Source organism: Salminus brasiliensis, chromosome 21 (genome assembly GCF_030463535.1).
Source record: "Salminus brasiliensis chromosome 21, fSalBra1.hap2, whole genome shotgun sequence".
NCBI lineage: Eukaryota > Metazoa > Chordata > Actinopteri > Characiformes > Bryconidae > Salminus > Salminus brasiliensis.
In genome coordinates, this window is record NC_132898.1 from 6,217,722 (window position 1) to 6,243,439 (window position 25,718).

The window sequence follows — 25,718 nt, forward strand, 5'->3', positions numbered from 1 at the left end:
GTAGCCATCGCACTGAATGCTGGGTAAACAGCACACCCCATTTCTTGACTTAAAGATTTAACTTCTTTATCTGCAGGCTGCTCAGCTGGCCGTTATGGGCAAGACTGTGCTCGTGTGGCCCTCTGTGGTGATGGAGCAAGGCCAGACCCAGTCACAGGGAGATGTGTGTGCACCCCTGGGCACCAGGGAGAAGACTGTGGTCAAGGTTGGTTGAATGACAGGGGAAATCAACAGCAATAGAAACCCCACACATCAAATGAAACATAGCGCTGTGCTGCTGGTTATCTCTGAGATACTGTGTTTGTGTGTGTGTATGAACTCAGGCTGTGCTCCAGGCTGGTACGGTGCAGACTGTTCTCAGCGCTGTAACTGCAGTAATAGAGGCCTCTGCGATTCTATCTCTGGGAACTGCACATGTGGACTGGGCTTTACTGGACTCCAATGTGAGAAAGGTCAGTCGTTATTATTGATTTTATTCCCACGCTGTTTTGTGTTCACAAATTTTGGCCACATATTTTATTAGAAACTTTAAACTTCTCCAAACTTCCTAGAAGGTGTTTTTATTTTCAGAATGAAGAAAACTACCAGCTGCATTCCATATTTCCAACTTTTGGAGAACTCTGAAAAAGTGTTGGGTTATTTCCGGATTAGGAGGAATGCTGGTGTAAGTCTTTGTAACCTGTGTGTGTGTGTGTGTGTTTGTGTGGCAGGGTGCCCCGAGGGGTGGTATGGTCCAAACTGCATGCTAGAATGTGTGTGTCAGCACAACAGCACTTGTGATAGAGTGACAGGAACCTGCCAGTGTGGACCAGGCTACTATGGACACCGCTGTGAGCATGGTGCGTTTCTCTCTCTCTCTTTCTATCGCACACATTTCTGTCCCTCAGGCATGATGTTAATCATCCGCCTCCATAGTAGTTTTCTCTTCAGGAAGTTGTGTTTTTGTATTTCAGTGTGTCCTGCAGGTCTGTATGGACCTCAGTGTCAGCAGCACTGTGACTGTATGAATGGAGCTCAATGCCACCCGAGCACCGGCCACTGCATCTGCCCTGCAGGGTACCAGGGACCACACTGCGAGAGAGGTAACACATCTACAAGTCTTGAAAGAGCAATTTACACAAAATATCAAATTTATACAATGTTCTGCTTACCTGATGTGAAAAGTTTTGATTTTGTTCAGGGGGTTATTTTTGTTTACCCCTCACCTCTCAGTGTTCACCCCTTTTAATGAATGCATTCAGCTACTTTAGGTTGCACCCATTGCTCACTGTAGAGAAGTACCACCAATAGAACTCTCTGGAGCAGATGAACATGAACCTGTTGGCACCATGCCTAATGCCAGGCATGGGTTAGAGGGGTAAAAAGGCCCCTATTGTTGAGCTTTGGAGAAGTGGAACTGTGTTCTCTGGAATTATGGTTGGTGCTCCATCCAATACTTCTGGGATGAGTTTGGTAGTTGTGGATGAGGTGGGGTGGTGATTATCCAATACCCTGACCTTGCCAACACTCCACTGAATGCAATCAAATCCTCAAAACAGTGCTTCTCTAAAATCTAGTACAAAGTCTTTCCTGGACAGTAGAGACAGTTACTCTAACAAAAGCAGGATAAACCATTTATAATACAATTAGGTGTCCCAATATTTTTGTTGTATGTTAGAATGTTACACAGGTACGACAGTGTGGTGTTAGGAGTCTTAACTAAGGACTGTTATTGGTGTAGTGTGGTGTGCTTGCCAGACTGCGGACTCGACCACAGGAAGGCGGTGTTGTTGCACACTATAGCATAAAAGCACAGCCAGTATTTAAGTTATGTTTGGTCTCTGATTAGGAGAAGAGTGTGGTTGGGCTATCAACTTTGGACAGCCCTGCTTTAGAGGATGTATAGTTTATCCCTTAATAATTCAGTGACTGTCTTTTTCAGATTGTGAACAGGGCACGTTTGGTCTCAACTGTTCTAAGTCATGTGACTGTGCAGAGGGTACGCCGTGCGACCCAGTGAGTGGCAGGTGTCTGTGTTCCTCAGGAAAGACTGGGATCAAGTGTGACAGTGGTAAGTTCATATACAGAGTGAGAACTGCACTGTTTCCTAAGTTCTCCCATTTATCTTCATTTTTCTGTTATTTTCTGGTGTGTGTTAGACTGTAGAGTGAACCAGTACGGGCCAGACTGTGCGCTAAGCTGCGAGTGTGAGAATGGAGGAGACTGTGACAGCCGAAACGGACGCTGCTCCTGTCTGAATGGATGGATTGGGCTCACGTGTACGGAAGGTAGTGTTGGCTACACTCGGGTAGTTTCTTTTCGCAGTATTGGTTTAGGCTGACTTGTAGGAACTGATGACAGGGCTCTTCCATAAGAAATAAAACGTTTTTCAAAGAACTTTATTTTAACTTTAATTTTAATTCACTCATAAATTACTTGACTTTAATTTTATTAAATTAAAGTTATTAATTAAGTTATTACATTTATAATAACTTTATTGGTTTATTTTGTTTTTAAAAACATTTTATAGTGGTACAGTCGACTAGTTGGTTTATCGCTGGCTTGAATCCCAGGTGTTTGTTATTTCTGTAATGTCAGTTATCGTGCACTGTGAGCTGCTGTTACCAAAAACAAATTCCTTGTATGTGTAAGCATACTTGGCCAATAAAGTCCGATTCTGATTCTGATGATTCTGATAAGGTCATGCTGCTTGCAATCATCAGCCGGACTCTGAGAGAACACAATTGGCCTTGCTCTCTCAGGTGTGGGTTGATGACAGTTCCTCCGTACACCACGCCTAGTGTGATGTCTGTCAGCACAGGTGTCTGTTAGCTGTTGTATCGGAGCTGGGAAGTCGTGCTTTCCCCTGAGCGCACAGACTGCCTAGCGATGCTGCATCAGCAGCAGTTCTAAAAGAGGCTGTGGCTGGCTTTACATGTGTCAGAGAAGTCATGTGCTATTCTCCCCCCTCCCTTCTACTGTTTAGGGGCACTGCTAGTGATGGGGGTTCACATGAACAGGTGTTGGGTAATTGGTCTTCCAAACTGGGTAGAAAAATGAATTAAGATAATAAATAAATGATAGAAAAAAATATTAGTGTCTTTTTGGACAATGAAAAATGTCTAGATTGTAAAAAGAGCAGGAGAGCTGTAAGCAGAAGCAAAATGACAATTAAAATGTTTATTTGAATTGATATGGTTACGTTGTGTGATTGAGGTGCTTTGACTGTAGTTATTGTGCCTCTAACTGATTGTGCCTGCATTCCTAGGTGGACCTCCACAATCCACCAGCAGGAGCAGCAGACAGGACCAGCCACACCACACCTCACTGTAGGTCTCTCCTTCTAATCAGCTCACATGCAGCTACTGACCTGTCCTCTAATAAGGGGTCCTAATAAGACTTCTGCTTCTGCTGTACGGGAACAGAACAGTGTCTGAACACACACCTGTAAACTCTCAGAGGAGGACAAACCCATTATGTTGTCATTATGTTTGTGTACAGTGAGTAGCATCAAGAAAGCAGAAACTGTTTGGCTCACTGGTGAAGCCGCTGGCTGGTTTCTTGTTGACCTCGAGCAGAAGAACATTAAAGCTAACAGTGAGGTACTGATGATCATCCCATCAGTTTATCAACCTTATGAAGCGATCCAATTAAATGAGGACCAGTCCTAAAGGCGGATGTCAGAGATGGACCCATGTTTGAAAAGGTGCCCTCAGAAGACACCACAGCACTTTACCTCTGACCTGGACCACTAGGTGACAAAGTGAGTGAGCACACTCCAGGATTTACAATTACGATGTACATAAGAAGCAATAATTGATTCCAGGTCAGCTCTCGTAAGTCTGAAATTTGATGCAGAGCATTGCTGGTCTTTTTATATGGTCACCTAGAATGCAGATGTTTCTTCAGGCATGTGCTCATATTTATAGCTGTTATTGTATTTCAGCGTTTATGGGTTATCCTGCTGTTTCAGGGCATTTATGTTTAAGTGTTTATCTCCAAGTCTATATGGTGAGGTTGCTCAAATCCACAGCATTCAACAGAAGTCAGCTGGTAATGTAGAGAGTAAATACTGTACATACTGCAAACAAGCATCGCCATCATGAAAAACCTTGTATCTTCCTTTTTGACACAATGTGAATCTGGCAGTTCTTCTTTACATTGTGTCAGACGAAGATGAGTGGACCAATAGAAATGCTCCAAAATGACATGAACTAAACGTTTTTACATTGTTTTTACACAGTTTTTTCCCACTTCTCCTGTAAAGGTGCTATTTTGGAAAGTTTTTAAAGAGTTTAAACACGACACCACAAACCAAAACACCACACCACAGTGTCATCATTCACACCTGACGTAGTAATTCTTCTACTTTATGCTTTAACAGAATTCATACTGCTGCACTATTTTGGGTGGGCCTTTATTGTGTGAATGCCATTATTAAGTTGCTGTCTGTTCTGTGTGCCTTCTTAAATAACATGGTGCTGTTTTACCCTCTGCTCTCTACAACCAATTGGGGGATAGTACATTTATATCATAATTTATCCTCCTGAACGATGATTATCAGGGATATCACTCAATAATGCAATACCCTTGCAGTCAATTGTCCACTGCTCAATCTATATGTATAAAGTCCTGATGTATTTCTGTGTTGTAGACGTGTACATTTTTGTGAATTCTATATTGATGTGAATTTGTAAAATATCCTAATAGGAAGGGTTTTAATGGTTCTGTTTTTGCCACTTTGAATTTGTGGAGTAAGAAAACAAACACAAACTAGAAACCTTATATGTTTGGATTTTTAGCATTGTACTCATCAGTTTTTTTAATTGGACGAAAGACAAAAGAAGACAAAAATATCAGATTTATCATTTTTATAATCTCCATTTCATAGATACTGAAGCTGTACATGTCTAAATTCAGATTGAAGCACAATGCAGTTAGCAATGCCTGTCAATGAAAATAAAAAAGAAGAAGAAAAAAAAGGCCAAAGTGATCACAACCATTTATATGTATATATGTACAAAGGTCAAACTATATACAGATATCTGTCTCAGCATACAGTATCTCTCCACACAGGGTGGAAATGTAAGCTTGCCATTGTTTACATTATACAGTTCTTCAAAATGCATATTCAGTGCAAATAATTGCTCCTCGTTGTCATCATCATAATCATCACCACCACGACCACCATCAATGTCATTATAAATCAGGGCAACGAAGAATGGTAAAAAAATAAAATTATTTTCTCACCCTTTTCCTAAAATACTGAACATAAAAAATAATCTCTTGGGAAATAAAGCATGATGCTTAGAAATAAGCACTCTTATTTTTGATAAGAGTCTTAATTTGATATATTGATATATTCAGGGAATCAGTGCTGTACCCCTTTCCTGTTACACTGCTGTGGCATTAGGTAATAAATATTAGCATTAGAGGTGGATGAAAAACAAAGCCAATGTCTCTTAAACACCACTCTTGGTATATGGAACATAAAAAAACTCCTGCGTTGACGTACTGTCGTGGGTAAATACTGCCCGGTCTCATTTCTGCTTTGGGAGACGAGAACACTAGCACTGTACTTGCCTTGTGAACAAGTCAACAGCAAGCTGGTACCATTGGTATGCACCTTGCAGCCAGTTCACACTGATATGTTTTCTAATGTAGTTCCTAACTTACGACCAAACGTAAGTTCTAGCTCACTACGAACATCTTAAGTGCTGAACTAATTTCTCACTGTGGACAACAAACAGTAATGCCCTTCCTTCCTGAGAAAACCTCTAACACAGAAACAGGGCGACGCCATAAAAGCACTAATAAACAAGACAAACAACAGCAGACTGTCTTTAGGAGCTAACCCAAAGCAGACACATAAACATCTGGTCTTTTTTTGTAGCTTTTTCCCTTTTTTTTACGCTTCAGCATTTGCTGCCATAACTTCGTTTAAGCTTTCCTAATTCAAATACAGTCGCTACAAACAGTAGTAAACTGTACCTACCGCAAAGAGCACACAGTGATGCGCACTGTCTTTGACAATGAGACTTCACTAAAGGTAACCGACATTTTAAAAAATGAGGCCTAAATCGTAACCTAACCTAACACTCTTACTAATAGCTTTTCAAACAGCTCTACTCTTTACTGAATGTGGATTCAATCTGGCATGTATTGGAGCATCTTCTCCAGTGAACTGAGTCAGTTTGGCTTGCTTGAAATCTCTCCAACATCTTTTTTTGGTAATAAACACAAAGCAACTGTAAAAAGGGGGTCAAATGATCTGATGAAATAACTGGTAAAGTGCAACTGTTCTGAATGTGAATATGAAGAGCTGCACTGGTTTCATATGAGAAGCAATGAAAGCTCCTTCAAAGGGGACAGAACGGATTTCTAAGGTTGCGGCACAAGCGCTGAACAGACCGTTTATTGACTGATGTGTGAAACGGAACGCGGCAAAATTCCACGCTGGAGGTTCATCTAAACGTGGTCTGTCTTAGAACAACCATGAAGCAATCCGAGAAACGGGCACATCCACTGATGATCCGACAGACTATCCTGTGGTTTTTCAGACTGAACTCCCTGAACCATTAGCATCATCTTAACTTCACGTTCATAACTTCAGTTTCATTGCTGTTTGACCTTTGTGTGGGGATACCTGTACAGGTCTGTCAGCCAAATAAACGCCCTAAGACGATACAGACCTGCGAGTGTAACAGTGTGTTCGTTCCGTAATGGCTGAGGGTAGAGCATGCTTTAGAAGTAAATGGACCTCATGCAAATAATTCCCTTGTGTTTACCAAAGCTACGGATCGGAGTTTGAGAGAGATTAAGTGCAAGGGTCATGGATCAGATCTGGATCTAAATCTGAATCAGTTGTCTGCTAGATAATGTGATTAATAAACATCTCTTTAGAAAACAATCTAATGACTGCTCATCATTCCTAACATAGAGGATGCACTATGTAAATATGTACTTCTATCGCTAGACGGCTCCACCAGAGAGAATATACAAGTGAAAGGAGAGATGGTGTAGCACAGGTAGAAGCCAGGAAATACATGCTGCTTAATGATATTGTTCACCTCCAGATAGAGCTGGAGATGCAGTGAGAAATGCCGCAGGCAGAGGTGGGATATATCTTTGGCTTTAGCCACATGTAATGTCACTGGTTCGTAACAGTTATGTCCAGTGTCCAGAAGTGAGAGACATTTAGACAGTGAGTTCTGCCTCCTGGCCACGCAACTACAACGACGCATGCTCAGCTTATCACTCGCTATTGCGCATTCACACACTCAGACATACTCGCAAACACACATTCTGTACCAGTCCCTGAGCTGCTGACGCAAACCAGTCTATGCTCCTATGGGGGGCAGGAAGCTAATGCCATTGAACAGTCTATGCGTTTACTGGCTAGGATCATCCGCCAGTTTACCGGTGTGTGCTCTAATAGGCCACAGGTGGCGTTAACTGCAGGGTTGCTACAGACCTCTGTACTTCGGCACACTGTCAGAAAATAGATTCTTCTAGTTTTCAGGTTAAAATGTCCAGGGGATTTAGTCAAATTACTACATCAGAAACTGCAAATCCAAGGCATATTTAATTTCTGCTACAGCTGTCCACTTTAACACGTCCAACAGCTGTTTGTGCAGCAACGCCTCAGTTTAGCCGAGTTATCTCTTACGGCCCTGCTGGAAAAGCCCCGCTGGTCTCTTTTGGAGCCATAACTGTGCTGTAGGCCAGTCAGCAGGGAACAGACGCTAAGACAATGCCCTGTGCCAGAGAAGGAAAAGCAACACTGGACGGCGATATTGATTTCTTTTCCCTCCTCACGTGTAACATCAGCGCCTCCCATAGCCACTCCCTCAGACGTACTCCTAAAGTGCTGATTGGCTCATCTGCGAAGGGACACATGCAATCATGACGCAGACGACACAGTGAAAGGTATACGGGGATAAACTGTTGACGATGTGACCGATGTCCGCAAAAACAAACAAGCGAACCCTTGTGAGTGGCTATGGGAGATGTGTGACGAGTCTGAATTGATTACCTATATTGTCAAATATGCATTCAGTATCAAAACCCAAAAATTAAAATCATTAAAAAAACTGAACTGCGAAGAGGAAAACGGAATATTTCCGACAGCCAAGCAAGCGTGTGCTATTTTTTTTCTTTCTGTCTTTTTTCTTTGTTAAATTCTGTTTTTAAATGACTTTTTTTCTGCAGTGTTGAATGGATAACACTTTACTCTAGGAGCTCATATTCCCACCGGTTAGGTGAGGCTCGTTCCTTTTCTCTGTGAATAACACTTACTCTCTATGGGTTTTTTTGTTCTCTTCTTTTTTTTTGTCTTTTGATTGTTTTTTTTTCTTATTTGTCTTGCCCTGTATTTTTCTAAAAGGCTTCCCCCCTCAAAGGTCGGGGGTGCCTGCCAGTCTCATGCGCCGCTTACTCATTCAGTAAAAGCTCAAGCAAACAGAGGAACAGGCAAAGGTCTGTGCGGGATGGCCCCTGGTCTCCCCCGCGCACTAGGAACGGTAGTCCTTTTTACTGTAGGGTTTATTCCCCAGTATGCTGTCCACTTCGTGCACGATGGAGGAGGATAACTTCGGAAGGACCTGTGAGAGAGACAGTACAGGTAGTTTTAGTTAGGCTAAAATTCAAAACCAGGTACCAGATTTTGCCTTTTCACATTTTGTATAAATCATATTAATTTAGAATGAATTTATAATTAACAATGGTTTCAGCCTCTTGACAAGTCTGTCCTTACACTGGTACCATTCTCCAAACTGTACTGGTGGCATTCCAAGTTGCTTCACATCAGCGAGCAACCAACTGCAAAACTGATTTACTCCATGTTTTTATTTCAAATGACGACGAGTGTTTTATAAACTTTAAATTAGTCAAACTTTGGCGATTTGTGGCACAGAAATGTAAGTGTCTAAAATGTTAGTGCATTAGATGTATTCTGGCCTCAACCATCATTTCAACATTTGGCTATTGGAGATACTCAAATGTGGCAGAACAAAATAGTCCTATGCACTGTTTAAATGACCCTAAAATAGCCACTAGGGGGAGTGTGTAAGCCAATATAGAGATTGGCAACATTATTTTGATGGTCCACTGTAGATACTTTGTTAAAGCACACCTTGCTTTTAACTGATACTGAATGAAATAACCATAAAAGGCACACTAACCTCAAGCTCCAGCCTACACTCTTGAATGTAAAGGTTTTACAAAGGGGTCTTTGAATGATGCCATAGAGAACCCACTTTTGGTTCCATAAAGAACCTGGCTTTTTTTTTTTTTTTAAGATTTAAAGAAGTGGATGTATAGGTTCTTCACGCTCACAGCTGCTTTACAAAAATGGGTCTTTAGGAACCAAAAAGTGTTCTTCTATGGCTTAACCCAGAAAAACCCTTTGTAACACTTTTATCCTTAAGAGTGTAGACCTAAACCTGTCTGTGATCCTAACTTTAACCACAACTAATCCTAAACCTAAATACAACTGCAAATCTGTAGCAAGACATCAAAACATCATTGAGGTCATGACAGCCAATGGGCAGAATTCTGAGGCCAGTGGAGTTCATTCTTAAAACATACACATACAGAACGACCAGAGTTACAGATACAGAAACATATATACTGCCCATACTGTGCTTTCTCGACAGCATCCCCAAACACCTGAGGTTTTGGCCTTACCTGTATTGCGCCTATATTCTCCATGAGTTGATCAGTGTTGGAGGCTCCTAAGAGCACAGAGCTGACTCCTTCATTCCTTAGGCACCACGCTGCAGAGGACCAGTACATAATCACACCCAATACAGCACCATCAGCATCACCAATACAGCAAACACACAATACGCCTCCACCTTTTCACTCCCACACACACACACACACACACACACATATATATATATTCATAAAACTACAGTTTAAAGACAGATCACACCCAACCCATCCACTACAAGCGCAAACCATGGAAAAAAGAACTAAAAACATTTTAAAAATTAAAAAAATAAAATAAAAAAATACTGTATCTACTTCTCCCACCTACACACACTGAGGCATCTCACATAACACACATAGGGGAAAAAAACAGCTGCCAGACCACACTGTTACCATGGCTCCCAGCACCGGGGTATACAGTACGAAGACAAAAATATCTTAATTTTTTGCGTGTTGGCCTAAGAAGGCAAGCGAAAGGAGCGTTCGGTGAGAAAATGGCACTGGAGGACAGGTTCGGAGAAGAAGAGGTGAGAGAAGCCATGTACTGCTACAGCCCCCAAGAGACGGCACATGCAACACCTCAGCCACACACACTGGAAGGGAACTCTGCGGGGATTTCACTCCTTGAGAGAGAGGAAGAGTGTGCGTGTGCGTGTTTGTGTGTGTTCCTGTGCCATCTGTGGCTCTGCCACACTGTGTGTAGGCACTACTGTGTTTTGTGCGTGCAGGAGAGTAAGAGCGGCCATTTGGTTGGAGTAGAGCGTTAATCCGCCCTTAAGCTGGTGTGCAGCGACGATGCCCTGAAACAAGATTCCCTAATATATGAACTCCTTACAAATACGACCCTGAGGAACGCAGCAAAGTCTGTTAGAGGGTGTGTCTCGCCTTTGATTCTCTACACACATACACACACACGCATCAAGACTGCAGAAGCATCTCATCCTCTCACACTGATGCTACAATAAAAGGCTTTTAAAGTCTGTAAAAAAACAGAAAATGTTCCACTGTGGCTTCACTCCTGTGAAGAGCAGAGGATGCCTGCTGTATCCAACATTAGCAAAACATAAATTCATTCTAGTCTCCTCTTTACATAACCTAGCGTCTGAAATAACCAGCAGCAAAAAGAAAAAATACTCACATACTGAACAGTGTAGCCTCTTAACTCTCTGTATTGGCCTGTATTTCAATTCCTCACCCTCAAATGACACGAGTCACATACCAGCTTCATAGCCATACTGAGTACTTAGAATACTTAGTAGTTACAGGTCTTAAAATTTGTTACTCAAAAATAAGCCTAGGTTTTAAAAGGGTGCTGGTGCAAATGCCTTTTTCACTGTTCTGAGATCAGTATTTTGAATGTTAGTATTCTGTACACAGAGAGCTGATTGTATCTAAAATGGGTCAAAAACCAATTATATCATTTTATTTATTACCTACCCTGATGGCATGACACCTAGGCTTACCTGCAGTACCACTGATCAGCCATAACATTAAAACACTGACAGGTCAAGTGAACTGCTTTAATTATCTGGTGACAGCAGTCAAGGGTTTTTTTATGCACTATTATTATATATGCCAGGTCAGGAACTTGGCCACAAGAAGAACTGCTGCCATATTAGGATAGAATTTAACATCCCGTCACATACAACCCCATCCCATTTTACTTTAAATAGGGCTCCCATGTCTAAAAAAGTATAGTATTTTATTATAAAAAATAATTTATGTAATATGCAATAAAATCATGAATAATATATTATTAATTCAAATATTATTTTAAATGTTAAGTCAGAGAAGGGTAAACTTTTTTGGAAGGAAAGAAACTTATTTTTTGTTGACAATTTCATGATGACATTTGAAAATTGCACTATTCTTTAATATTTTATATTTCTATAATAACATTTTAATATTGTTATTAAATCTTTTAAAATGTTTCCTTATCTACTCTACAATATCTTTAAAAGGCTATGCATGGGTTGTTACACTTTAGGCCCTTTTTAATGATTACTAAACCCTGATTTGGTAACCTGATCACTAAATGGATCAGTAAAATATTCGGTAGATTAACTGATTACAAATGTAATGGCTGGTGACAGCCTTAATGTACATGAACTGTAAATATGACCCAGTCTTTATTTCCTCAATGGTGCCAGCTGTATGAATGAGCAGGGATGCCTTTGGCTTGATCATAAATTAGCCAACTGGAGCCACGCGGGGAGAGAGGGATTTATAGTGATTGGAGAAAGTGGCACTCGCTAATGGGGTGTGAAATGTGATCTATGGTGCTGCATCACACGGTGGGCCGAGTGAGAAATGCCTGTGGGGTTGAGCTGGAGGAGCGAGGCCGAGGTGTGCTCTAACGGGCTATGCGGGAGCGTCACCGGAGGGGGATTGAGGGGCTGTCGGGGGCCGCGCACACACCTTGCCTGCAGTGTGTAAATCAGCGGTGCTGTGCTGTCAGGACTGGGTGTGGGTTTTACCGCTGCGGGGAGCTTTTAGCGCCGACAGGAGGGAAGAAAAAAAACCTTCTCTAACTTGGGTCTCATGAGTCAGAACTGCGAGGGATGACACACACACACACACACACACACACACACACACACACACACACACACACACACACACACACACACACACACACACACACACACACACACACACACACACACACACACACACACACACTCACTCCCCATGTAATCCATTGCTATGAAACTAATTCCACCACTCTGCTGAGCCATTAGACTACTTCACTCTCTCCAGACTTCACAAACCACCTACACGCCTCACACCCAAAACTCTCTCAGAGACAGAAACCCACTCACTCTGCACTTACAGGACATTTAGGGATATGTGTGCGTGTGTGCGTACAGGGATTAGAAACGGCAACTAAATAAATGACATAAATGAAAAGAAAAAAGAAAAAAAGAAAAAAACTTAATCCAGTTTGTAAAATTTAGTTTAAAAAAATCCATATATAAAAGTGAAGCTGCAAACACAACCTCTTCTTTTATGATTGTTCTTGTGATGTCACAAAACCAACACATTTGCAAACTGTAGATCAGCCTATACAACTGTTTAGCCATGCATTCATGCTGTAGTTTTCCAGCACTGCATTTGGAATCAGAACAGATGTCATTTACATATCTTGAACTAACAATAACAAAATAATCTGAAAAATAAAGACTGGGAAAATGTAAAATGACTGTTTGGAGCATGCATGTGTTCCTATCCTGGTGACAAGTTTGAGCTAATGCCAAGTACAGCAGCTAAGGAGTTTTTGATGACTGGTGTTTTTTTGAATGCTGATATGTGGGGGTGTTGGGAGGTGGAGGGAAAACATGCTAAGCTATTACTGATTAATAGCTTACTTTGACCAGTGACATGAAGAATAAAACAAGCAGCAATCGATCTTGTGGCAATCGCTGTGAGACCAACACTGGCCAGACATTAGACCAGCACAGACCAGATATTAGACTAACATTGGCCCAGATATTAGACTAGATATTACACTAGGCAGTGAACACTCTCATTACTCTTGTAGTATTTAATTCAGTTTCAGCAGCGTCTCTGTATCACTACTGTTAGTAACAAACCAAAATCAAAAGTATTACGTTTCTAATCCCCGTGTGTTTGTGTGTGAGTGTGTAAGTGAAGGAGGGAGAAGATGACGTGGAGGGAGGAGCGAGGTACAGGACGGACGGACAGACAGACAAAAAGAGAGAGAGCGGCAGTGTGTCTTTAGGAGGTATTGCGTACCGATGGCTAGCTGTGGCAGTGTGCAGCCCAGCCGCTCGGCGATTGCCTGCAGCTCTTTCAGCTTCGTCTGCTGACGCCGGCCCTCCTCGCTCAAGATCTTGTCCTTCAACCACTGGTAGCCCTGTCAACAACACAGCACACCTGCTCAAAAACAGGGGCCCCTGCTGCACGGTGGTGCTCTCATTTACTCACTCACACAGACACGGTCATACACACACACACACGCTGGAGAAGCATACATATATACACACCAAGGAGCACCTTTGCGAGCAAGGGCCTGTTTTTAAACACGTGACTCTGTCTTTCCCCGAAAGATGACCAAGCCATGGGGGGGGCCTTACTGCTTGGACAACTTTAAGGGTTAAAAGTGATTTCACACACACACAAACATTTATGAAAAGAAAACCCATGTTTAGATGGTTATTTTCTTTCTTTAACCCGTGGGAGTCCAGAGGTATTTCTGTGGAATTCACATACTATGTACTTATACTTATATATAATTACAATTAATATAAATTAATTATAATTATAATAATAAATAAGACAACTAATACATATTTTCTGACTGTCTGAATGTCTAACAATGGTAAAAAACGTCCTGCAAATGTGAAAAGAATCTACACTTTACCCAGCTAACAATGGACGCCCTCTTTTAACATTAGAAATGTTCTATTTTAGCCTGCAAATAATGTTGCAGAAGCACTGTGAATTTCAAACACTGATCTTCTTCTTTCCATCAGAAAATTCAGCCAATTAAAGGAAAAATTGCCTGTTGTTTTTTTTTAGGCAAAGTAACAGGGTTGTAAAAGTGCATCTGAGCATTTTCAGTCCAAACCGAAGTCTACAACCTAAAACACTCAAAGCACAAGCGTTGGGAAGATGTTTTACAGGACTTTAAAGGTGTTTTTACACTACTTGTAGTTCGGTTCCCTTGGTCCGGACCAAACAAGAAAATAATACACTGCTAGTTTTTAGTTCTGGGTTGCTTTGCCTTTATACCATATATTTGCAATAAAACCGAAATTGATCAGTTTGTCTGCGGGTCCTGATTTACGCAATAACTAATGTTAAAAAAAAAAACAAAAACCCACAACACTACTTGGCTGGCTTGTTAAATCTTATCGTCTTAAAATTACTATTAAACCCCATTCTTATTTGTTTGCCACGGAATGACGTACGTTAAAGCTGTAAAATTTAACATTACTGTGGCTGCATCCCACCTCGCACTGGTTTTTACTTTACTAAGGCAGCTACACTAATGAATGCAGTTTTAATGGTGGGTAGTTTAGAAACACTGTAGTAGTAGTGTGGTAGTGTGTGGTTTGGGGGACAGTCACGCTAAACTAAAGCATTAGACCGAAGAGGTTAAAGCACAGAAACATGGGCAGGTCTGCATGGAGGCTCAATCGTGCTCAACTCTAGCCGCAAAAAAAATTCCCATAAGCAACCATCTTGTGAAATCACGTCCTGTGTTTGGTTCGTTTAGATGCATTTGGTTTGTGTTCAGTTAATTAAGACGTGCTTAGGTGGTCTTAGTCTGCTTGTTTGTTGCGCCCCAGAGTTTGAAACATACTCTAATGAACTGCACTAACAGAGCAATCGCAGCAGGTTTCATTTTAATCAAACCAGTGCTGACAAGTATAAAACACACCCTAAGTGGTAAGGTTTACTTAAAAAAAAAAAAGTTTACATCATCTTTTGGTCGCTACAAAATAACGTCTAACAACTTCTGAAGCCATGCTGAGAAAGGCTTGAGGGTGGCAGGTTGTTTGCTGGGTAATGATAGTTCTTCTTCTTGTTTCAATGAGCTGAGTAATAAAAGCTAATATTACTTATACGCTTTTAGCCACTGACTTCTACGTCTTCCAAGGGTTAATTCTCTAACAGAGTCTCCAATAGATGTTTTTTTATTTTTATTTTGTGAACTAATCTCTTCATGAGATCATCAGAATAATGACAATGCATGTTTGTGTGTGTGCCGGGATGGGATAAAGCAACCCGGACAGTACATGATTGGTTAAGATTAACAGTGGGAAGGGTCCAGTCTGCTCTGATGATCCAAGCACTCATAGATCTGAAATGAACAGAGACCCATCACTGTCCAGATCACCAGCACAGGACATCACTCAAGTGTCACTTCATACGTGATGTACACACAGTGAAAGAACACAGTATGAACGACCCTGGTGCTTTCATACTGAGGGGACGGGTGGATGAGGGGGAATGACTGGTTCGGGTCCAGCAAAGACTGAATGACTAACAGCAAAACAATGTTGCATGCCACTCCATCAATACACAGCTACACAATTACAGTACTACTGCACTGGAGAAATGTTGTTGTGGGTGAGTGTAAGACTGTGTGTGTGTATGTGTGGCAGATCCACCAAAACTCATTAAATAGCCTCCTCAGAGTTACCACAGTAACACTGTCACATGACAAAACAAAATGTTGAGAAGATTCTGGTCTGAAGGTTCATGCCACAACAAAGAACTTTCACAGACAAACACATCTACAGGGGGGAAAAAACCCAAAGCTAGAACCTGGAAGACACGAACACATCCATTAGAACACCAAGGACCAACACAAGGAGCCACTTATGATGCCACAGATGTTCTGGGAACACTAGAAACAGCGAGGCAACAGAGGGACAGATGGGAAACATAGTACCTTAAGAGAGGCGCGGGAGTACGGAGGCACCCCGCTGTCATATTTCCCTGAGATGATCCCACAGGCCAGTGGAGACCACGTCATTGCCCCTACACCTACAACACACACACACACACACATGAACTGTTTATTTGCTGTTTATTTAGAAGCACAGTTGAAAATATATGGTCATACATTAAAACCCCAGAGCAGCGAAAGAGCAACAAGTCTGGTGGAATCATTCCTTGGAGAAAAGCTGATCTTAACATGAAAGTTCTGGTACACTGTGGTGCACCCTGAAACTAAAACACAATGGTACTACTGTGGAATTACTAAGTCCATGTTTAACAACTACCCAAAATCTCATTTTAAGACCCCACATCTATTATAAATGAAGGCAGTCTAAAAAGGCAGATGTTCGTATTTGCATGTTTGACTAAAAAAAAAACCCAAAAACATTAAAACCTTTTCAATTTGTTTATTGATTTTTGACACTGTTGGGCAGCCAACACTCTCAGAGGAAAGTGTCAGGTCCCCAGCTCCACCGCAACAGCTAACGGACACCTGTGCCAGCCAACATTGCTTTGAGAGAGCTGAGGGAAGAGAACGCCATCTACCCATCCGGAGAGAACATGGCTGCTGAGGGCAAAGTGACATGGCTCACGATTTGAACTCATGAGCCTGGGGCCATAGTGGCAGCATGACTGACTGTAGATGGTTGGTTCATTCTTGGTTCATTCTTAAACATTTTACACATGGTAAAAGGCAGCTGGCATTTTCAAATGTTGTGAAAAAGGAGAAAAAAACATTAAATACTTTAATGTTGTTCATTAATAGATATGCAGCAAATACACTGTGTCAAAAGTTTGATGACATCCGTTCATCCAACATGTCTTCTGAAATCAAGGGTATTAATATCACTGTTGTTCCCTTTTGCTGCAGTTAAAGCCTCTACTCTTTCTTTGTCCTACAGCAGAAGACAGTAGTACATACCTATCTTATGAAAGAGCTCAGGTAGCTGCACCTCCACCTTCTCTCTTTGGAACATGTGATACTCCGCCTGCTCGCAGATTGGGGGAATCTGGTTAAACTGTCGTGCCACAGAATACGCTTCCTGCAGGACACAATAACAATTCCTTTTGTTAATTCAGCAGCTTTCTTACAGTCAAACTGGAAGTCACAATTGGAGGGAAATTGCAAAGAAAAGAGGGGAAAGTAAATACATGTGTGGTTGATTAGTGACCTAGTGCTTACATCTTAAACTGGCATGATGGACTATACCTTTTAAACACCTAACTGATAATAACAAAGCCAGAAATTAAATAAAACATTTTGTTATATTTAGGTTTCTGCCTCACTGATGTTAGTCTGGTCTTAGGCACCATTAGCGGGCCAATATGAAAAGAGTGCAAGCTGTGGGAAAGAATGTAGAAGCTCAGACAGCAGGGCAAAGCTGTGTAATGCTTTAAAATGTAAGATCTAGACGTTACTGTAAAATGGCCAGTGTAATTAACAGGCAATGGGTATGATGTGCTGAGTGTGTAAAACTGCAGCTGTATATTGAGAGAATATCTTGTATTTACCAGAAATGCTGATGAGAAGAAAATTACTGTAATACAAGTGTGACTAAGCATAATCCAGGCTGGGTTATGAGGTAATGAAAAGGTGAGATAGTGACTAGCACTGCAAAGGCAGTAAAACGTGTTTGACCTGAACAAGGGCTTCAGCGCATCAATACAACTACTATTTGCCTGTAGTTACTGCAGATTGCGGTGTCTGACTCACTGGGTTGTGGGTGGCTGATGCTTTCAATATGATGCTTTGGTGCCTGGAAGCCATAACACAAACCCATCCTTTAATATACTCATTTCAAAGTGCCTTTAGGTGAGGCTGGAGATTTGTTTGGGTGATATTCATTAAGAAGTTTCTCGTATAGAAGCCAAAATGTCCTATGAGTACACCACAATGTTAATGAGAACAAAAACAAGTGAGTTGGAGAGAGAGAGAAAGGGTGAGGAAGCTAATGCAGGAGTGAAAGCATGTGAGGTGGTGAGGGTGTATCTGAAGTGACTCACCATTATCTCCATGGGGCTCCAGCGGGACGTGCCCCAGTACATGGCCATTCCCTGATTGATCACGTGGGTCATCGCTCGTACCGTCTCTGCCGATCAGAACACATTGACCCAAATTAGTCTGAGAGCATGCAGAATGTCACAGTTTTACCACCATTAAGCACTAGCAGGTCTGTTGGGAAACAATAGCGGAAGGAGAAGGAAACACTGGATTGATTTAAGAAACAGAAGCACACCCTTAATGAGCTCTTTGGCAAATTCTGCGAAAATGAGCTGGCTGTTGTAATCAATGCACTTGAAACAAACCAAATAAACACCTCCAGCATCTGGGGACTTGTATGGGGGAAAACAATGGCACCGATGAAAATAAAGAAAAAACTGCTAGTGCTAATAAATAATGCTTGCTGGCTGAGCAGGAGAGTCTGGAGTGCTGGCAAGTCATTTACAGCTGTTTCGCTGATGGCCACATTTGATGAAGTGCACTCATCTGTTTAGCTGGAAGAAAGTTGAGGAGGAGAAAGAGAGGGAGACAGAGCATGAGGGATGAGAAAGTAAGAGACAGTGAAAGAAAGACTTTGTCACATGTATGGTGCAGCATCAGGGAAGAGGACAAAGAGCAGAAGGCCACAAACGCTCCAGGCTTAGGTTATGAGCTACTGTGAACTTTGGTGAACTTTTGAAAGGGCAGCTGGAGAAAAAAAATACATATAGACAAACCTTCTGCCTTCATCTGAAAAGACTAGTCACTTCTCATTGCATAACTGCTTGGTCACATCAAAATCTGTCTGGCAAGGGTTTAACCAGATTCAACAAACTAGAAACAAGGGTCTTAGCAGTAAAGTTCACACATAAGTATCTCCAATTGTGGGCCTAATCAGAAAGTATGGCCTGGCATTTAAGAAAAGAGAACTGTGTATATTAAAAAGCTTCCCCAAAATGTGTGAACATTTAAAATATTAGGTTATTGGATTTTTTAAAATCTAACTCTTCATTAAGAAATTAGAAATTTGGCGGTTAGCATTAGCCTCCAAGCATGCTGAGCTGTCCAATGACTTTGCATTAGCATCAGTTTGAAAAGATACAGCTCTTTTACGTGGTGGAAGAGGGCCATAAGATCGGGATTTACAGATCTTTGCTTGGTCTTGTATTACTTGTAATAATACTGCTTGGGGCAAAAAAAGGATACAATGCCCCTTAAGGACTTTGGTTATAACCAGGTGATGAATGAGGAGGTGACAGAAAGGTAAAGAAAAAGGACTATAGAGAGAGAGAGAGAGATTACACAATATGAAAAATCTCATTTATAGGGCTTATATTGAACCTCTCACCTATCATGTTCCACATCTAATATCCTGTATTTTGTCTGATACAATCAGTCGTCCACCAGGTCTATTTTCATCAGTTTGCCGATAGGCATTTAGCATCGACCCTTGGTGTATATTTCTTTGACTTCTGCTCTGCTCTGATCTGAGTGCCACTGTCTATATTGATAGTATTGATTTTTATTAACATTGATCACTGCTGTTCTGCTCTGAAAGCAAAGCACTAAGTAAACATATTTTCAATAAGGTGCAGAAACTGAAAGGGTAACAAACCCACTTCTCACAATTCCTCACCTTCCATAGGCGTGTTTGGGTCTGGTCTGTTCGCAAACACCACGTCCACATATTCTAACTGCAATCTCTCCAGTGAAGCTTTTAAACCTACAGAGGAGAGGTACAACCTCAGTTAACCACAATTACACTGTTAACAAGTCACTGACACTGACTTTAACTGAGTACCAAACAATGTTTGCTGGTTTCATTACAGTAAACCCCAAACACAAGGGTTGTATCCAGCAACTAAAAGGATCCTTAACCTCCAACATGATCATGTTGTCCTGGGAACAAGCCACACTAATTAAAATAACTCTCACTGCACACACTTGTAGCACTAATAGTGCTTGCTCTGGAAGCAGAGCAATATGTCTGATTCAAGCTTACCTTCTATAATGTGCTTTCTGGACAGACCTCTTTCAGTCTCTGCCCTGGTGAAGGGGTGTAAGCAACAGGTTATATATGTACAACATGGGAATCAAAATCCACTCTACAGTTTTACACAATTATTACATCAAAACAACCTCAAGGCGGATTACATAAATACAATCTTAAACATTACTCTGGTTTAGAACACCCATAAGAACTCCAGGTCTACACGAACAGGGATTACCGAGTCCTGTGGTGAAGAATGTGTGAAGATGTGTTTCAAACCCACTATGTTCTGTCCCGTGTACACTTTCCTCACGAATGCCACTAGATCTTGGGAATTACGAGGTCGCTGACAAGTTGAAATATGCATAGCTAACACTACTGTGTACTAAATTGACATGAAAACAGTAACAAATGAGTAGGCTTAGTCAAATATTAGTTATGTTGCTGTGTGTGTGTCGCTTCAGTAGTTTTATCATAGTTATAATAGTTACATAGTTAATAGTGCTAAAGGTACCTACTTAATCCCACTGAGCTTAGACCTGGACTTCCTAATATGGGGGGGGGCACAATGTCAACAACTGAATGAATGTCAGTGGGCTTTTGTGCCACTTGTTCAACTTTAAATACAAGCTGATTCTAGTCATCACATTTTGCAGTTGTTACAAAATATTTCAGACTTACTTTCCACCCCAAAAGATTTTTGTAGTGATCACTAAACTGGAGCGTCTGCAAAAAGAAATGAGTGTCATGTCAATACGGGACACAATTTGTCATTTAGGCTCTAATAATGCAAAATACTGTAACACAAACGCTATGTAAGATTATACCGTCTCAGGCAAATACTAAATAATACATGGTTTAATTTCAAAACACACACACAAGGGAACTTAAATAGGCCTGTGCTCTCTGGAGGTGACTGTTGCGTGGCCTGATATTGATGCACTTTGGCAGGATGACTAAGCTGCAAGGCCACTAGGTGAGCACACAACGCAGTACCCTGCGCACGCACGAGCACACACACACACACACACACTTTTTATGATCATCTCCTAGGGAGAGCTCAGTTACTTTCTGCCTTATCATTGGAGCCCAGCCACACTGAGAAGCCATCCTTGCCTTGGCATTAGCAGCTTAATTTCCAAACTAGAATTTTTAATAAGCAAACGATGCCTCTTTGAACTGGAGCAGACAAACATACTAAGAGATCAACCGGTCACAAACCGAGGGCTACAGACATGTATCTGTTCCATAATTCAAAAAGCTACGAGGCACAGTGATGGCACGGCTCCTAGCATTAATATTTCATATCTTCGCCTGCCTGCCGTACACTGTGCCAAACGCCGTATTGTTCTCCTCCATTCCTCTCCACCAGGCCAAGTTATCAGGCAGAGATAGACGGATGACTGAGCGGATATTAAAAGGTGCACTCCTTCACAGACTTACCTCCATCCTTTCTTCTTTATGATGTTGCCCAGCACCACCTCGGCTCTGGAACGGACAGAAAGACAGATGGTTATCAGTGTCATTCATTACTCTTTTGCCGAATGGACATAAGCTACCAAAACCTAAGCACACAAACATGACTAGTGCATAAGGGGGTCCTTTATAGCTGTATAACATGTTAAAACCCTCAATCTTCTCAAATATAGTAACACTCATCACAAAGGGAAATGCTGTTGCCAGTGTAATGAGTAATTACTGATAGTGCTGCCTCAAAACTGATACTGTGCGGAAATCAGTGAAGATACTACAGTATACTTAGAGAACACCAATGCCATTAGACAGTTCTGACGAGAGTCAGCACTGAAGAATTATTTCTTACAAACCATATATAGCAGTGCATTTTATCTGGTTGAAAGTGTTTTGAGTGTAAGATGTTAAAAGCTGTGTACTGGAATGTGAAACTGCTACATAAGCACTTTTAAACTGTAGCAATGTCCTTTTCTCCTTTTTATTGCTCTGAAATGAAGCTGTTAACTCCAGCGCTGAAACATTAAAAATATGAAGTTATTCAACCATTAAATGCCATTCGTTCACACTCATTATGTTTTGTGACAGAACTTTTTCAAGATAAAAGATTCAAAAAGTGGAATGGTATAAATAACAAGTGGCTAGATTAGACAAGAACTGGTATAATGCTGGTAAAGGGTGGGGATAAGTTGTATCCCTTACTTGCTGAATGTAAAACTTTGCATTCCAACCATTTTTATGTCTCTGTCACTAAGCAAGTGTGACCTTCAGGCTCGAAATCTGCTCAAATGTTTATCATCTTTTAGAGATATCAGTATGCCATTCAATGGCAGAATAAGCAACTCTGTTTGAGGCAAGTATGTTATAATTTAGGCATACAGTTTGCACAGTGCTAATCAGTAGAGTATACTCTTGTTGCCATTCCTTATTAGCTGAGCAAAACGAAATAAAACTTTGACCACCAGAAGTGCTTTGGCTGAACGATCACATTTGCGGTTCTTGTAACGATCACGTTCCCATCCTAAAAGCAAGCCACTGCTTAAACGGACATTAATGCAGAAAAATGTGGAACAATTAGTAAGAAATGATCTAGGCGAGCTGAGATCACACTGCTCTTTATCATTCGGAAGATTCTCCCCATCTCGCCACAGGCACTGACAGCTTGGTTGCTGCAAGTCTTTATGGTAGCCATTAGCAATGCAGTGGCTGCTAATTGGGCCCCAGTGTAGGTATGATCAGGCCTGCGACACGCTCTGCTAGTGGGAGTTAGCTGGACTCCAATGCACGTCAACCGTAACGAGCTGTCCTGCCATAACCTGACCTCTGTGCCGCCTCACCAGCCAGCTTCTTTCTCTCGTGCGCTCTCTTTCCACCCCAAAGTGTCCATCTTGCTGCTCTGAACACCCCCTCCCTCCCGCGCTCTGGTTTGTGTGTAGTACAGTAGGCTGATAGGTGGAGGAGTGGAGGAAAACAGAGCTTGATAGCGGTTATCCAATTAGTTTGACCCTCAGGTCTTCCTTTTTGAAATGTTCTGGTTTTTCAGCCCAGCTCCGAGAAACGCCGGCTTTCAGAGCGGCCATTCAGTCGGGTTTTAGGCTGAGGTCTAAATGGAATGTGTGCTGAATGCTTTTCTCAAAATTCAGTGGCACAAGGTGAAAATCAAACCTGCACAATTTTCCTGGCCCGTATCTTGTCAGTTTGCTTTTTTTTTTAACGTTCTGCACTAAACCAGGAATAGCAGCTATCTATCTATATGGGCATATCTATCCCTATCTAGCTCTATCTCTTATCTGTAATGGCAAAAGCTGTGACATTGCCTCAACATCTGCTCTGCCGTTCCATTGTTTCTTAAGTAAGAAGTATAAGAGATTAATTAAAAATCTCATTAATTAAAAAGACTCATTCATAATCTCATAGAGAAATGCTCATTTCACAGCTCACTTAACCTGTAGTTGTTTGGAAGAAGTCTTTTAATGTCAGAAAATGAATACAAACCCCAACTTTTTATTCGCTGCTTCAACTCCTCCAACTCCTCCAACTATCAGAAAAGGCAGCCAATGTACCCTACAGGAACCATTTTGTTCTTTGAATATGGTCAAATTACCTTCTCGCTCCCGGACTCAGATCTGCCACCCTTGAGTGCCTTAAAACGTTCTGATATCCATGTACCCTAAAATAATTCTATAATACTGTTACTGAGTATATCTACTGTGATGTCTTCTTGTTCAAATCTGTATTGCAATTTCAAGCTCCGGAAATCTTGTAATTTGTTTATGATTTTTTTTCTCTACTGTATGATTTTGATTTTAACTCTACTGTAAACCGAGTTTCAGCTGATGATGATTTAGTAGATATGGTGGGCAGGCAATAGTTAAAATACTTAGAAAAACATTAGTCTAATGCTGCATTTACATTACAGTGAAGCAAAAAGCTTACTCCACCAAACAGGGATGCTTTTGGAGCAAGTTGCTAAAATGCAGGCAGGTTTGTGTAGAAGCCTCTAGTTCTGAGCTCAGATGAAACTCAAATGAGACCAATTGTAATATGTTTTTTTTTTTTTTTTTAAAGGAAAACTAGTGTAAAATCTCCCCCTAATATCTCACTTATGTTCACAACACTGAACACTGAAGTTTGAATGTAGACATGATGCAAACACAAATCTTACTGCTCCAACGTAATGCTAATACAGCACATGCTGCCTTTATTTTGGGGCAGAACGGTTGTTTTACAGTTTTAGTTACTTTACCTTGCCTTTGATCATTTTCATCGTTCCAATTTAGTCATTTCCCAATTTCAATTCCCATGGCTAACTCTAAATCAATGTAAGACAGAAAGTGCTTAGAAAAGAACAACAGCCAATCCAGTTAGATCAGCTAATAGACACCCATGCTGGTTAGCACTGACCTAATGATGAGGGGAGTAGAGGGACATTCTACCCACCCAGAGAGAGCAAGTCCTATCATGATCCCTAGGACTACCTCTTTGCCCATTCTTGAACATAAAGGTGAGGTAAGTGTGTGATGATTTAGGTGTACGGTCTGCGAGATGCAATCTAGTGGAGCAAAAGCTTCTGTTTTCAAACTGAAGCAAATTTCAGACCCCAAACCTGGCTTGGCTGATCAATTATATTTGGGGAAAAACAACACCTGTTCCAAAAAACACTTCTTTTAATAGCAACTAATTAGACATAATACATATAAATATTAACCAGCTCAAAGCCAGTGTCCATCAGATGTCTACAAGTGTGTGTGTGTGTGTGTGTGTGTGTGTAAGGGAGATGGAGATAGAGGCAGACGGGAGTGTGGGCGGCGCAGGCTGTGTTTTTGTTTGCTTATGTGAGAGGGAGAGGGAGACAGAGAGAGGTTATGAGAATTGATGTGTGTGTGTGTGTGCTCTCACACGGCAGGCCGTGTACATGTGCGTGCCTGTGTGTGTATGCGCGTGTGCATCTGTGTATTCTGTCTGTCCTGCCAGGCTACAGTGAATATTTACCCCCAGGGTGTTTGCCCTGCCTTGCCACAGGCGCATGACCACGACCATGATGCTTAACTACTTTAGAGGCAGCATTCGTTCCGTTCCAAGCTGCAAATCCGGAAAGCAAGCTGCTCTACGATTAACTCTCTCCAGTCACTCCAAAGGACAATTGCGTTTAGCACCGAGCTAACAGCAAAGTGCGCACTCGCTGCTCTCCTCCACCCTTCATTTGCACAGTTTGTTAATGAAGCATCATGTGTCAGGCCGTTCTTCTCGTTCAGACGTATTAGCACTCGAATGCTGGCTGAATTTTGCTGAGCACTGCTTAGTGTCCTCATACGTGCGCAGCATCCACAGCGCTGCAGGGAACAGAGGCGAGGATCAGCCAACTTGAGCAATTCGCAGCGGCGGCACTGTCATACAGTGGGTTTCTCACGTTAACACTCTCTCAGTCTGAATTTGTGAGGTCATGGCTTTCTGGGCTGGGGACAGTAACATCTTGTGACACCTTAGGTAACTATTGTAGAAGATGACGCTGTATAATAATGTATGAGCTGATTTACTGACCTCAGTGACATTACATACTGCAGATAACTACAGAAGTTCCCACTTCCAGGCAGTTGCTAGGCTGTTACT

At 41.6% G+C, this 25,718-nt stretch overlaps 2 protein-coding genes across 6 annotated transcripts in view; one reads left to right on the forward strand and one right to left on the reverse strand.

Annotated features, from left to right (window-relative positions):
* The window catches only part of megf6b (multiple EGF-like-domains 6b), an 83,743-nt gene extending 80,148 nt beyond the window's left edge, over window positions 1–3,595 (forward strand). The window contains exons 32-38 of the mRNA XM_072665862.1: window positions 77–205; window positions 324–452; window positions 711–839; window positions 954–1,082; window positions 1,922–2,050; window positions 2,139–2,267; window positions 3,248–3,595. Coding sequence (XP_072521963.1) covers window positions 77–205; window positions 324–452; window positions 711–839; window positions 954–1,082; window positions 1,922–2,050; window positions 2,139–2,267; window positions 3,248–3,312 — 839 coding nt within the window. The 3' untranslated portion in view covers window positions 3,313–3,595. The remainder of the gene's footprint in view (window positions 1–76; window positions 206–323; window positions 453–710; window positions 840–953; window positions 1,083–1,921; window positions 2,051–2,138; window positions 2,268–3,247) is intronic.
* Window positions 3,596–4,835: 1,240 nt separating this feature from the next.
* kcnab2a (potassium voltage-gated channel subfamily A regulatory beta subunit 2a) overlaps window positions 4,836–25,718 on the reverse strand; it is a 113,348-nt gene continuing 92,465 nt past the window's right edge. For all 5 annotated transcript variants that reach the window (XM_072666583.1, XM_072666585.1, XM_072666582.1 and 2 more), the window contains 10 exons: window positions 21,582–21,626; window positions 20,820–20,864; window positions 20,151–20,194; window positions 19,785–19,871; window positions 18,172–18,257; window positions 17,090–17,210; window positions 16,118–16,212; window positions 13,450–13,570; window positions 9,667–9,755; window positions 4,836–8,582 (listed from right to left, as the gene is read on the reverse strand). In XM_072666583.1, the coding sequence (XP_072522684.1) occupies window positions 8,493–8,582; window positions 9,667–9,755; window positions 13,450–13,570; window positions 16,118–16,212; window positions 17,090–17,210; window positions 18,172–18,257; window positions 19,785–19,871; window positions 20,151–20,194; window positions 20,820–20,864; window positions 21,582–21,626 (823 nt within the window). In that variant the 3' untranslated portion in view covers window positions 4,836–8,492. The remainder of the gene's footprint in view (window positions 8,583–9,666; window positions 9,756–13,449; window positions 13,571–16,117; window positions 16,213–17,089; window positions 17,211–18,171; window positions 18,258–19,784; window positions 19,872–20,150; window positions 20,195–20,819; window positions 20,865–21,581; window positions 21,627–25,718) is intronic.